The 12,526-nt window shown below is 40.5% G+C and overlaps 1 protein-coding gene across 1 annotated transcript; it reads left to right on the top strand.

Moving 5' to 3' along the window:
- The first annotated feature begins 2,009 nt into the window (after positions 1 to 2,009).
- On the top strand, positions 2,010 to 11,879 carry KCNJ8 (potassium channel, inwardly rectifying subfamily J, member 8). Its single transcript, XM_011969871.1, has 3 exons — positions 2,010 to 2,285; positions 3,148 to 3,591; positions 10,218 to 11,879. Exons 2-3 carry the CDS (start codon positions 3,218 to 3,220, stop codon positions 11,116 to 11,118), a joined length of 1,275 nt encoding a protein of 424 aa, XP_011825261.1. The 5' UTR covers positions 2,010 to 2,285; positions 3,148 to 3,217; the 3' UTR covers positions 11,119 to 11,879.
- The last annotated feature ends 647 nt before the right edge of the window (positions 11,880 to 12,526 follow it).

Here is a 12,526-nt window from a genome sequence, read left to right as displayed (position 1 = left end):
TGAAAATCTCATTGAGAGTCGTGGTACCAGCACCTGCCCAGGGAGCACTGAACTCAAGTGTCCAATCCTGCTGTGTAGCCAACTTGGCTTCATCAATGCTGACGTGGGCTCTTTTCTCTGCTTTTCTGTATACCCTAAATATATCTAGACTTTCAAAGCCTAGATCAGATGCCAAATAATCGATGGATTTTTCCTTAGTCTCCTACTCTTAAATATCTCTCATTTGAATTCCCATGGCATTTTTTAATTTCCTTTCTTTTTTTTTTTTTTTTTTTTTTTTTTTTTTTTTTTTTTTTTTTTTTTTTTGAGACGGAGTCTCTCTCTGTCGCCCAGGCTGGAGTGCAGTGGCTGGATCTCAGCTCACTGCAAGCTCCGCCTCCCGAGTAGCTGGGACTACAGGCGACCGCCACCTCGCCCCGCTAGTTTTTTGTATTTTTTAGTGGAGACGGGGTTTCACCATATTAGCCAGGATGGTCTCGATCTCCTGACCTCGTGATCCGCCCGTCTCGGCCTCCCAAAGTGCTGGGATTACAGGCTTGAGCCACCGCGCCTGGCCTTTCCTTTCCTATTCTAATCACATCCCTGCTTGTATTAGAGTATATCTCTCTTGCTACAACTGTCTGCCTCTTAAAAGCAACAACTATGACATATATTTACATATCTCTAGACACATAAACCTAAAAAAAGTTTACAAAGGTGTGCAATAAATGTTCCCCGGGCTAAAATAATGAATAATATAATGTGTACAAAGTCAAAAGTAAAATAGAACAATGGCGGGAATTGACTGATTCTTCATACAGTTGTAAAACTATTATACTACATAAATTACTGCAAAAATTAATGACCGTAGAGAGGAGGACTACCACTAACAAACTAGGATCCTGGGCTTACAGGGGTTAAGGAGATCTAACCACAAGGGGAAAAAAATATTCTTAATTTGTCTTCATTAAAGACTAATTTTAGGTCTTTGGGTAATTAAATGAATACATTGTTTATGCTCCATACACTTTCGGCCCGAGTCTTGGAAAATACGTGAAACTTCCAAGAATTAAAGTTTCCATTAACGCAAGTGCCAAAATCAGGAGGCTTGACCTGTGGGAAAAAGCACATTTGTCTTCGCTGGCTCCTTTTCAAAAAGCTATAGATGTTTATTGTATAACCTTTTTTTGTACGCAAATGCTCTGTTTTATCATGCAGACCATCTAGACAGAGGAAGAAGCTGCAACATTTCAGAAAGCAACCAATTACTGAAGACCGAATGACCAGGCCTTATCAGCGCTGAAGTGTTAACGGCGGTCCCTGTTTGGGGCAAAATTTCTTCATCGGGAACCACTGCCAGTGGTTTCTTTTTTTTTTTTTTTTTTTTTTTTTTGTTAAGGGGTAGGGCGGGGGACGGGGGGGGCGCAGTCGCTGTTTTGAGGGGTGTGGGTGTGGGTGTGTGTGTGTGTGTGTGTGTGTGTGATTCCCTGAAGAGTGGCTTTGGCTGGTGAAGAAATAGTTTACTAGAGTGGGTTTCAGAACATCTTCCACCTGCATCTCTCCTAGCAGGTGGAAATTTAATGTAAATAATTGCGTGTGCCCACAGCGTGAACGCCTTGGAAGAATATTTTCTGACTTCTCTGCTTTGATTCAGTCCGAAGTAGCCCAGTTATCATGAAGAAGCCCAGTTATCTACCTAGGTTACAAAATAAAATTAAAACTAAATCTCCTTGCGTCAGTGAACTTGGACTCAGAAAGTTCTCTCCCCTGAGCAGAGAGCCTTTTAAAGACTTGTGTGTCACGCTGGCAGCAGGGGGTCGCGGCTACTGGAAAGGAGCTGGCTCTGCAGGTCCCGCCCTCCCCCGGGTCGTCCCTCCCTCTGGCCTGCTCCCTACCTCCCGGGGACTCGCGCTCGCCCCTTCCCCGCCCGCCCCCTACTCCGCGACAGCGGCGGCTTCCGAGGTCTGGCGTGCGTCAAAGCCCTAACTGGGAGGCTGATTTGTGGAGCATCCCCCCCGGCCCCCCCAGTCCCTCCTCCTCCCACTGAAGTGGCCAAAGGAGTTGAGCTGAGCAGGGGGAGGGGAAGATCGACACCCATCCCCCTTCCTCTAGCCCTCCCTGCGTTTAGATTCAGTTGCACCTTTTATTATTTTAACTGTTCTCCATAGGACACGCAACCCCCAATCTGTCCCTCCGGCCTGGGCGGCCCCTGGTCCCGCGCGCCAGGATGGGAGAGCGAGGGACCTGCCCGCTGCCCGCCGGCGTGTGCAAGGAGGTCCAGCCGCCGCGCCCGCTGCCCGGAGTCTGTAAGTTTCAAAGCTGCTCCGGGGGAGGGGAGGGGGAGGCCGTCCGCGTCCCCATAAATGATTTAAAATGCAAAACACCGGAGAGGCTTGCAGTGTTGGATGGACTTTTCGGGGCGCACTCCCTACTGCAACCCGCAGGCTGTTGTCTGGGTTTTTTTTCTCCCCCCGCACCTTGTATATTTTATTCCTTCGTTGTTTAAAAAAAAAGTTTTCAATTTTTCAATTTATAATATTATGATTTCCACAGGAACCTTTTTAACTGTTTTTTTAGATGCAACTCATACTTTCGCATTTAAAATAATTCTTATAATTTATAAATTCTATAGCACACCACTTATAATTTTGTCAGATTACACGTTATTTATACTGCGCAAGGAGTCACGGCCTTTGCTTACTTCTAAAAATAACGGCGGAAGAATTTCCCCTCTTTACTTTTAATATTGCTACATCATCTAAGTACTTTAATAAGTAAGTAGATCGTGCACCCAACTGGTCTTAATCTTCTTGATTGACGCCACGTGCTGTAACCTTGCACTAATTTACAGACGCGGTACATCGCAGAGAATAATCTTTGAGCCTGCTGTTTACCGGAAGGCTCTTGGTTTTGTTTAGCTAAGGCTATGCCCATATGTGTTCAGAATGATAAGAAGAATTGGAACAGTTCTTTTTATTAAAACCAAGTAATTTTTCTGAGATCCCAGAACTCAAGCACAAACTAGATTCATGTTTGGGTTAGTGAAAAATCACAGTTTTGGTTTTGCATGTCACCTCGTGCATGTACAAACCTGTCCTTGAATACAAGGACCAAGAGGTAAGCATAGGGTGGGTTTTTAAGTTTTTAATGAATGTTTCCCTCGTGCAGGAGGACGGGTGTCCAGGGACGGAGAGGCAGGTGAGAGGCAGGTGGCTAAGCTGGCTATGGTGACAGGACGATGTTGGCCAGAAAGAGTATCATCCCGGAGGAGTATGTGCTGGCGCGCATCGCCGCGGAGAACCTGCGCAAGCCGCGCATCCGAGACCGCCTCCCCAAAGCCCGCTTCATCGCCAAGAGCGGGGCCTGCAACCTGGCGCACAAGAACATCCGTGAGCAAGGACGCTTTCTGCAGGACATCTTCACCACCTTGGTGGACCTGAAATGGCGCCACACGCTGGTCATCTTTACCATGTCCTTCCTCTGCAGCTGGCTGCTCTTCGCTATCATGTGGTGGCTGGTGGCCTTTGCCCATGGGGACATCTATGCTTACATGGAGAAAAGTGGAATGGAGAAAAGTAGTTTGGAGTCCACTGTGTGTGTGACTAATGTCAGGTAAGAATGTAGTGGGATGAGGCAGGGGTTGAAAACAGTAGAGAAAAAAATGTCAAAATGCCTTTTCTCTTATCATTCTGTTATTTAATTGAAAGTGAAATAAAGGGTTTGTTTTAGAATCTCCAGAAACAAAAAAGCACAATAAAGAACAAAACCTAACACAGTAAATATTTTTTTAAATGCAACTTTATGGATGAAGAGTCTCCGAAAATCTGAGCTTCAGTCCTTTGGACTAGCCTTGAAAATGTTGTACCAGTTATCAAAAAAAAAAAAAAAAAAAATTGTAATTCAGAGGATAACACAGAGTGCTTTACTCCAAAAGCACGCACGTTTAGTCCAGTATGAAAAAGCTGCTGTCCGTAGTTTCAGTGTCCACAGGTAAATATCTCTGATCAACAAAAAAATATTGTGCTAGTGGACGTTTTTCTATGACTCTTCTAACCCATGACACTTTCAGAAATAATAAGAAAAAAAAATAGGGAGGCCCTAGGGGGAGAGTGTCCTAGATTAAAAATCTACTAAAAAATGAAATAAATATCATCCCTTCTTTATCGAGATTATCATAACATAGCTAATTGCTTGCATAAGATTCAGAAATTAAAAGTTGTGCTAAGATTCAGAACTAGAAATTGCTAATTTTTAATGAAAATTAGTCCAAAATTTTATGGAAGGGGTTATATAAAAGCAATTTAATTTTGTACTCTTCTTTCAAAGTTTAAATAGAATAGGGACAAGACAGTTCTTAGATACCTAACTTTGGCTTCTTTCTCATATCATAAGTATCTCAAAGGCAGGTAAATTGAATTTGATTTCAGTGATTCTCCTCTCTTACTTTCACATGGTTTAAGAACATTTAGTTGAGGTGATTTGTTTCTTAATTTTTTGTTGTTGTTGGGAGGTGGAAAGAGATAAATTATATCAATTACCAAGATGTTCACTGTGAATCAAAACAGTAGTAATAATACTAGAAAATTTTTCAAAACATTTTTAAAAGAACATTTTAAATTCACATAATTCACAAAGCAAGGAAACTTGAAAAAGCATTATGATACCAGGAAACTGTAAAGGATGGGACCTCCAGTGACTCTGAATCTTATGAAGCTAGCATATCACTGCAGAAAGTGGACCCCAGACTGAACTTGTCCACCCTTCCATTTGCTAAGTAACTACAGTGCCAGCCTTTCAAGGAGGAAGGCAGCATTAGTGTGCGGAGATCACACACCACAGATTTCAGATCAATTTTTGAGGAGCAAAAACTATTGAATTGATGTATTGCTTTTAATATTGATTAGATATTCTTTTCTTTTTTCAAACTTGTCACGAACTGTTGTCTCAAAGAAAATGCAGTTGGAAAACATAGGAGATCATCAGTATACCAAGACATAAAGAAAACACAATACTTAAAATATCCGTTAAAACATTCAATAGATATTCTAAGATCAAATATCATTATCTATAATATATCTCTTTAAGAAACTTACTGGCACTGATAATTGGTGAATCATTTTCATATCAAAATAAATTTTTAATCTAAATTATATGATAGATACTGATAAAAAAAGAGATAAAAAAAATAACAGCAAACCTTAAAAAATTCATTCTCTCCCAAAGAGAATTTAAAAGGTGACTAATAATAATTCTAATTCTTTGCATTTTTCTCTTTGTAAATTCAATGTCCAATCATATCACTAAAATTGGAAACAACATTTTTCATTGAATATTCACCAGTATTTCCAAATAATGTTTGACCATTCTTCTTTTAGAGTGACTCATTTTCTCCTTCATGTATTTTCTCCTTCAAGGCGTCTCTTTGACTCCTTCATTTAACATGAGTCAAAAAATAGACCAATATATTTCCTCTTTCTCAATATTATCCAGCCTACCTCTCTCTGTAACAGAACAAAGGAACAGCTAAACACTTTTATCTCTTGACATTGTTTAGCATAGCAAGTGTCAGTAAAAAGCTGGATCTTCTACCATATGTAATATTTAGAATTCCTAAACAATATATAAAAATATCCACATGAACAGTCTCTTAAACCATTAAAACAAATCATTTGGGATATTGATCATTAGACTGCTCTCTGAAGTATGGATACATTATCAGAAATCAGTGTTTTATCCATACCCCTTCTCTGGGGTCCATTTTTATTCTTCGCCATGTTTTGGGGCTATACCAGATATCTTTTTGTGGGTAGCTGGTGCAATAGGCAATTACTGTAGTTTTCCATGAATCATTTTAGCACCAAAAGAAATAGGCAACTTTCGCACTCCACTTAAAAACTAATCAAAAGAATAATCCATGTATTCTTGCTTATCCCTCATGGTTTTCTACCAAAGTGCACTGTATATACCAAGTATTCAAATATTTTTAAACATTTTTCTCACCTGCTGTCCGTAGCATTAATAAATAGGTAATACTTTGAGAGATTGCTAATGTGTGGCTTGTCTTCTATAAAGTTAGAGAAGTTGGAAATTGGGGTTGGGGGCAAAGATAAGACTAATCTCTTTTCCATGAAGAAGCCACAGCAGTACTAGTTATGAAATTAAGTGTTATAAATTGATAGTAATAAATGTGGTGCTTCCCATATGGGGGTAAATGAGAATCACCCGAGAACTTTTCAAAAGCATCGTACCCAGATCCAACCTCAGCCTATCAAATCAATGTTTATTCACTAAGATAGGGAGTAGATGTTCTATTTGAAAAAGCTTCCCAAGAAAATCCTACAACTTCTTGGTTCCTTCCCTTTGCTTCTTTCACAGGAATAGGCCAAAGCGAGAAAATTCAAGTTAGTACAATATTAATTGCAGATACACCTTAGAGATATTGCAGTTTTGGTTCCAGACCATTGCAATAAAGCAAATATCACAATAAAGCCAGTTACACAGACTTTTTGTTTCCCGGTGCATATAAAACATTTACATTATATTGTAATCTAATAAGTATGTAATACCATTATGGCTGAAAAATGTACATATCTCAATTCAAAAAATATTTTAATGCTAAAAAATGCTAATAATCATCTGAGCCTTCTGCAAGATGTGGTCTTTTTGCTGGTGGTGGGACTAGCCTCGATATTGATGGCTGCTGATTAATCCAAGTAGTGGTTGCTGAAGGTTGGGGTGGCTGTGGCAACTTCTTAAAATATGACAATGAAGTTTGCCGCATCAATTGACTTTTCTTTTCACAAAAGATTTATCTGTAATGTGTGATGCTGTTCGATAGCATTTTACCCACAGTAGAACTTCTTTCAAAACTGGAGTCAATCCTCTCAAAACCTGCCACTGCTTTATCAACTAAGTTTATGTAATCTTCTAAATTCTTTTTTGTCATTTCAACAGTGTTCACAGCATCTTCACCAAGAGTAGATTCCATCTCAAGAAACCACTTTCGTTGCTTGTCCAGAAGAAGCAACACGTCATTCATCTGAGTTTTATCATGAGATTGCAGCAATTCAGTCACATCTTCAGGATCCCCTTCTAATTTTAGTTCTCTTGCTATTTCTACCACATTGTGCTCCCTCCACTGAAGTATCAAACCCCGAGAATTACAATCAACTTCTTCCCAACTCCTGTTAATGTTAATATTCTGACCTCCTGCCATGAATCACAAATGTTCTTAATGGCGTCTAGAATGATGAATCCTTTCCAGATGGTTTTCAATTTACTTTACCCAGCTCCATCAGAGGAATCACTATCTATGTCAGCAATAGCCTTATGAAATGTAAATTTCTTAATAGGCCTTGAAAGTCGAAATTACTCCTTGACTCATGGCTGTAGAATGGATGTTGTGTTAACAGGCATAAAAACAGCAATCATCTCCTTCTACATCTCCATCAGAGCACTTGAGTGACTAGGTGCATTGTCAATGGGCAGTAATATTTTGAAGGAATCTTTTTTTCTGAGCGGTAGGTCTCAGCAGTGGGCTTCAAATATTCAATAAATCATGCTGCAAACAGATATGCTGTCCTCTAGCCTTTATACTGCTACTTATAGAGTGCAGGCAGAGTCACTTTATATGCTTTAGGGCTTCCGGATTTTCAGAGTGGTCAATGACCATTGGCTTCAACTTGATGTCACCAGCTGCATTAGTTCCTAACAAGAGTTAGCCTGAACTTTGAAGCTTTGGAGCCAGGCATCGACTTCTGTCTAGCTATGAAAGTTGTGGGTAACGTCTTCTTCCAATAGAAGGCTGTTTCATTTTCAACACTGAAAATCTGTTGTTTAGTGCAGCCACCTTTACTAATTTTCTTAGCTAGATCTTTTGGATAACTTGCCACAGCTGATAACTCCATCAGCACTTGGTGCTTCACCCTGCACTTTTCTGCTTTGAAGGTGGCTTCTTTTCTTAAGCCTCCCGAACCAATCTCTTCTAGCTTTAAACTTTACTGTTGCAGCTTCCTCACTTCTCATCCTTCATAGAATTGAAGAGAATTAGGGCCTTGCTCTAGTTTAGGCTTTGGCTTAGGGGAATGTTGTGCCCGATTTGGTCTTTTGTCCAGATCACTCAGACTTTCTGCATCTCAGCAATGCAGCTACTTCACCATCTTATCATTTGTGTCTTCACTGGAGTAGCACTTTGAATTTTTTCCAAAACTTTTTCTTTCCATTGTTCACAACTTGGCTGTTTGGCACAACAGGCCTAACCTTTGGCCTAGTGTGGCTTTTGACTTGCCTTCCTCACCAGCTTAATCATTTTTGCTTTTAATTTAAAGTGAGAGGCAGCAAATATTTCCTTTACTTGAACGCTTAGTGTTCTTTGTAAGGCTATTAACTGACCTCATTTCGATAGTGCTGTGTCTCAGGAAATAGGAAATCCCGAGGAAAGGGGGAGAAACAAGGGAGCAGCTGGTCAGTGGAGGAGTCAGAACACACACATTTATCGATTGTTTGCCGTCTTATATGGGCATGGCTCATGGTGCCCCAAACTAGGGGTTCCCAGTCCTTGGGCTGCAGACCAGTGCTGGCCTGTGGCCTGTTAGAAACCAAGCCACATAGCAGGAGGTGAGCAGCCGGGGAGCAAACATTACCTCCTGAGCTCTGCCACCTGTCACATCAGCGGGGGCATCAGATCCTCATAGGAGTGTGAACCCTATTGTGAACTGCGCAGGTCAGGGATCTAGGCTGCGGGTTCCTTGTAAGAATCTAATTCCTGATGATCTGAGGTAGAATAGTTTCATCTCAAAACCATTTTCCCCACACACACACCCCAGTATTGTCTTCTACAAAACCAGTCCCTTTGCCAAAAAGGCTGGGGACAGCTACCCTAAACGATGACAATCGTGACATCAAATATCACTAATCACACATCATGGTAACTGATGTAATAATAATGAAAAAGTTTGAAATCTTGTGAGAATTACCAAAATGTGACACAGAGACACAAAGTGAGCACGTGCTTTTGAAAGAATTGTGCTAACAGACTTGCTGTACAAAGGTTGCCACAGACCTTCGATTTATAAAAATGCAGTAACTGCAAAGTACATTACAGCAGAGTAGAATAAAATAAGGCATATCTGTATGAGATCTTGACATAGTCATTTACTAGTTTCTGCCTCTAGTTCTCCCTTTCGTCATTTCAGTATTCTCCAGAGCACCTACAGTAGCGCTCCCCAACCTTTTTGGAGCCAGGGACTGGTTTTGTGGAAGGCAATTTTTCCACTGATGGGGTTGGGGGATGGGGATGGTGTGGGAATAAAACTGTCCCACCTCAGATCATCAGGCATTAGATTCTCATCAGGAGGGGGTAACCTAGATCTCCCACATGCACAGTTCACAATAGGGTTCGCTATCCTATGAGAATACAGTACCTCCACTGTCCTGACTGGAGGCAGAGCTCTGGTGGTAATGCTGACTTACCCACTACTCACCTCCTGCTGTGTGTGGCCCGGTTCCTGACAAGCCATGGACCACTACTGGTCCCTGGCCTGGGGGGCTTGGGGACCCCTGACTTAAAAGAACAAACTTAGATCATCAATAAGACACTTTTCTTTCCAAATGGAAAACCATTCCCTTCTATTGAAAATACTAGTTGTTTGGAATAATGTGTTTTATACCAGTTTTTTTAGCACTGTGCTATTTCTATATGAGATACAAAATAAGTATTAGCTAGTGATATGATTTTAAAGATTATAAATAATAATTTTACTCAGTACTCAGTACCTTCCATATGACTCAAGTCTCCTAAACATAGATATGCAATAAATAATAAACATCTACCTGCTAGAAAGTTTTACAGAGTAAACTGTGCCTTTGTGAAAGTGAAGTATGTCGCAATGTAAAATATGCCTTTATATAAAAATATATTAATCTTTTACACAGTTAGGCCCATCACTACGTGACCTGTGAAACATTAATAGAATGTTAATTAGGCCTTAGCTTAAAGGAGCTTAATGAATTAATAGAATGTTAATCTCCAGAAGTCTGGAGGTAGATGCATGCGAGAGAGAGAGAGACTGTTCTAAACACAGTTTAGAATTTGGCATTTTACAAGGTTAAGTTGGCTAGTCTGTCTGCAAGCATGTAATAGTCTCTAGTGGAAGGAAATGAAAAGTTCAGCCTGGCATATTATTTCATTATTCAAAATGTGACCTGATGGTGTTCTTTTCTGATATCCTTCCTCACAGGTCTTTCACTTCTGCTTTTCTCTTCTCCATTGAAGTTCAAGTTACCATTGGGTTTGGAGGGAGGATGATGACAGAGGAGTGCCCTTTGGCCATCACAGTTTTGATTCTCCAGAATATTGTGGGTTTGATCATCAATGCGGTCATGTTAGGCTGCATTTTCATGAAAACAGCTCAGGCTCACAGAAGGGCAGAGACGTTGATTTTCAGCCGCCACGCTGTAATTGCCGTCCGAAATGGCAAGCTGTGCTTCATGTTCCGAGTGGGTGACCTGAGGAAAAGCATGATCATTAGTGCCTCCGTGCGCATCCAGGTGGTGAAGAAAACAACGACACCTGAAGGGGAGGTGGTCCCTATTCACCAACTAGACATTCCTGTTGATAACCCAATCGAGAGCAATAACATTTTTCTGGTGGCCCCTTTGATCATCTGCCACGTGATTGACAAGCGCAGCCCCCTGTATGACATCTCAGCAACTGACCTGGCCAACCAAGACTTGGAGGTCATAGTTATTCTGGAAGGAGTGGTTGAAACTACTGGCATCACCACACAAGCACGAACCTCCTACATCGCTGAGGAGATCCAATGGGGCCACCGCTTTGTGTCCATTGTGACTGAGGAAGAAGGAGTGTACTCTGTGGATTACTCCAAATTTGGCAACACTGTTAAAGTAGCTGCTCCACGGTGCAGTGCCCGAGAGCTGGATGAGAAACCTTCCATCCTCATTCAGACCCTCCAAAAGAGTGAACTGTCTCATCAAAATTCTCTGAGGAAGCGCAACTCCATGAGAAGAAACAATTCCATGAGGAGGAACAATTCTATCCGAAGGAACAACTCTTCCCTCATGGTACCAAAGGTGCAATTTATGACTCCAGAAGGGAATCAAAACACATCGGAATCATGACAGCAAGATAACCGCAAGACAGTCTTTTATCAAGTTTCCATGGTTTATGCCAGGCACTGTCAGACTGAACCAGAGCTGGAACACAATAATGTGTCTTTCCACATTTTATTACACTAAATGATATTCATATTCAAGCAACAGCACTTTCTGTAGTAATAAAAAGTAACACACAAAGTGGAGGATTCATGGCTTATGCTTGTTTCATATGTGTAGAATTCTCAGTGATATGCTTAAGTTATGTGTAGGGGTGGGTATGCTCTCGTTTCTCTCAATTTGAAACACAAGAATTATTAATAGTAACAGGCCTTGAGCACAAAATTTGGTCAAGAAATGAAATCTGTTTGAAATGCTTAGTTGGTGAAACCACAGATCTCTCTGTTACTAATGATCACTCTGGAAATGCAAATAGAATAGGAGAAAAAACAAAATCATGTTAATGCCTTTGTATATCAACCTTCTCCTGTCTCCATGATACTGCATTTGGTAGGAAACCTGAGGCAAAAACTGCTTAAGTGGATCTGTTTGTAAGTGGATTCGGTTCATTCACTTGGTCTGTCGGTGACTCCTGAAGGTCTCCTGGTTCATCTCATTGCAGCCTGTTGGGCAGAGCTGGACAAGGTGTCTTTGGAGGAAAACTAAGTCTTGTCTCATTTAGGACTGGGTTCCCAACACTGACAATCACTTCCTTCAGCTTCTTCTTCTTCTAGAATCCCCACAGGGAAATACTGTATTGAATATTTTATTAAAACATTTTCTTTGTACTCACTGTAGTTTTGTGATTCCTGTTTCACAAAATCATCCCAAGTTAAAACTCAAGAAAAGATGTTTTTAGAGCCATATAACAGAGATGTCAAAGTGATAATACTCACTCTGAGATTCCTCTCTCTCAAATCTGTTTGCTCCAAAACTAGCTTTTTTTGCTTTGTTTTGATTTCATTTCAGGTTTTAAAATGTCCTCTTGGTTTCTCAATCTGAGCCTGACATACCATAAAAATGCTATAAGCTTTTTTTTTTTAATCTTCAATCTCCCATCTTAAAACTATACTTCCTTCCCAGTAATATCTGAATTTAGGCTTGGTATTTATAGATTTAGCATTATCTCATTTGCTAAAGTGAGATTTTCAATCAACGCTTCATTTAAGCATCTTTAGTGCCTGCTTCTTCAAGGAAGGGATGAGAGAGGAGAGAGAAGTACTAGGTTAACAAGCTATATATGGTCTTATTCTTACATTTTATATAGCTAAACATCAGAAAGCTGAACTATTGTGAAATCTTTCACACAGATCTGAGGGTTTGTATTTATGAACATTGAAATAGGCAGGTAATTATGAAATGTTCTGTCTTAAGATACATGATTCTCACCAGGTGAACGGAAATTGTTTATCAGGTCATTGAGTTAATCATTCCT

The sequence above is a fragment of the Mandrillus leucophaeus genome, unplaced genomic scaffold (genome assembly GCF_000951045.1).
Source record: "Mandrillus leucophaeus isolate KB7577 unplaced genomic scaffold, Mleu.le_1.0 Scaffold918, whole genome shotgun sequence".
In the NCBI taxonomy this organism is placed as follows: domain Eukaryota; kingdom Metazoa; phylum Chordata; class Mammalia; order Primates; family Cercopithecidae; genus Mandrillus; species Mandrillus leucophaeus.
The sequence above is the reverse complement of the archived record's forward strand: the minus strand, read 5'-3'. Positions and strand labels throughout refer to the sequence as shown.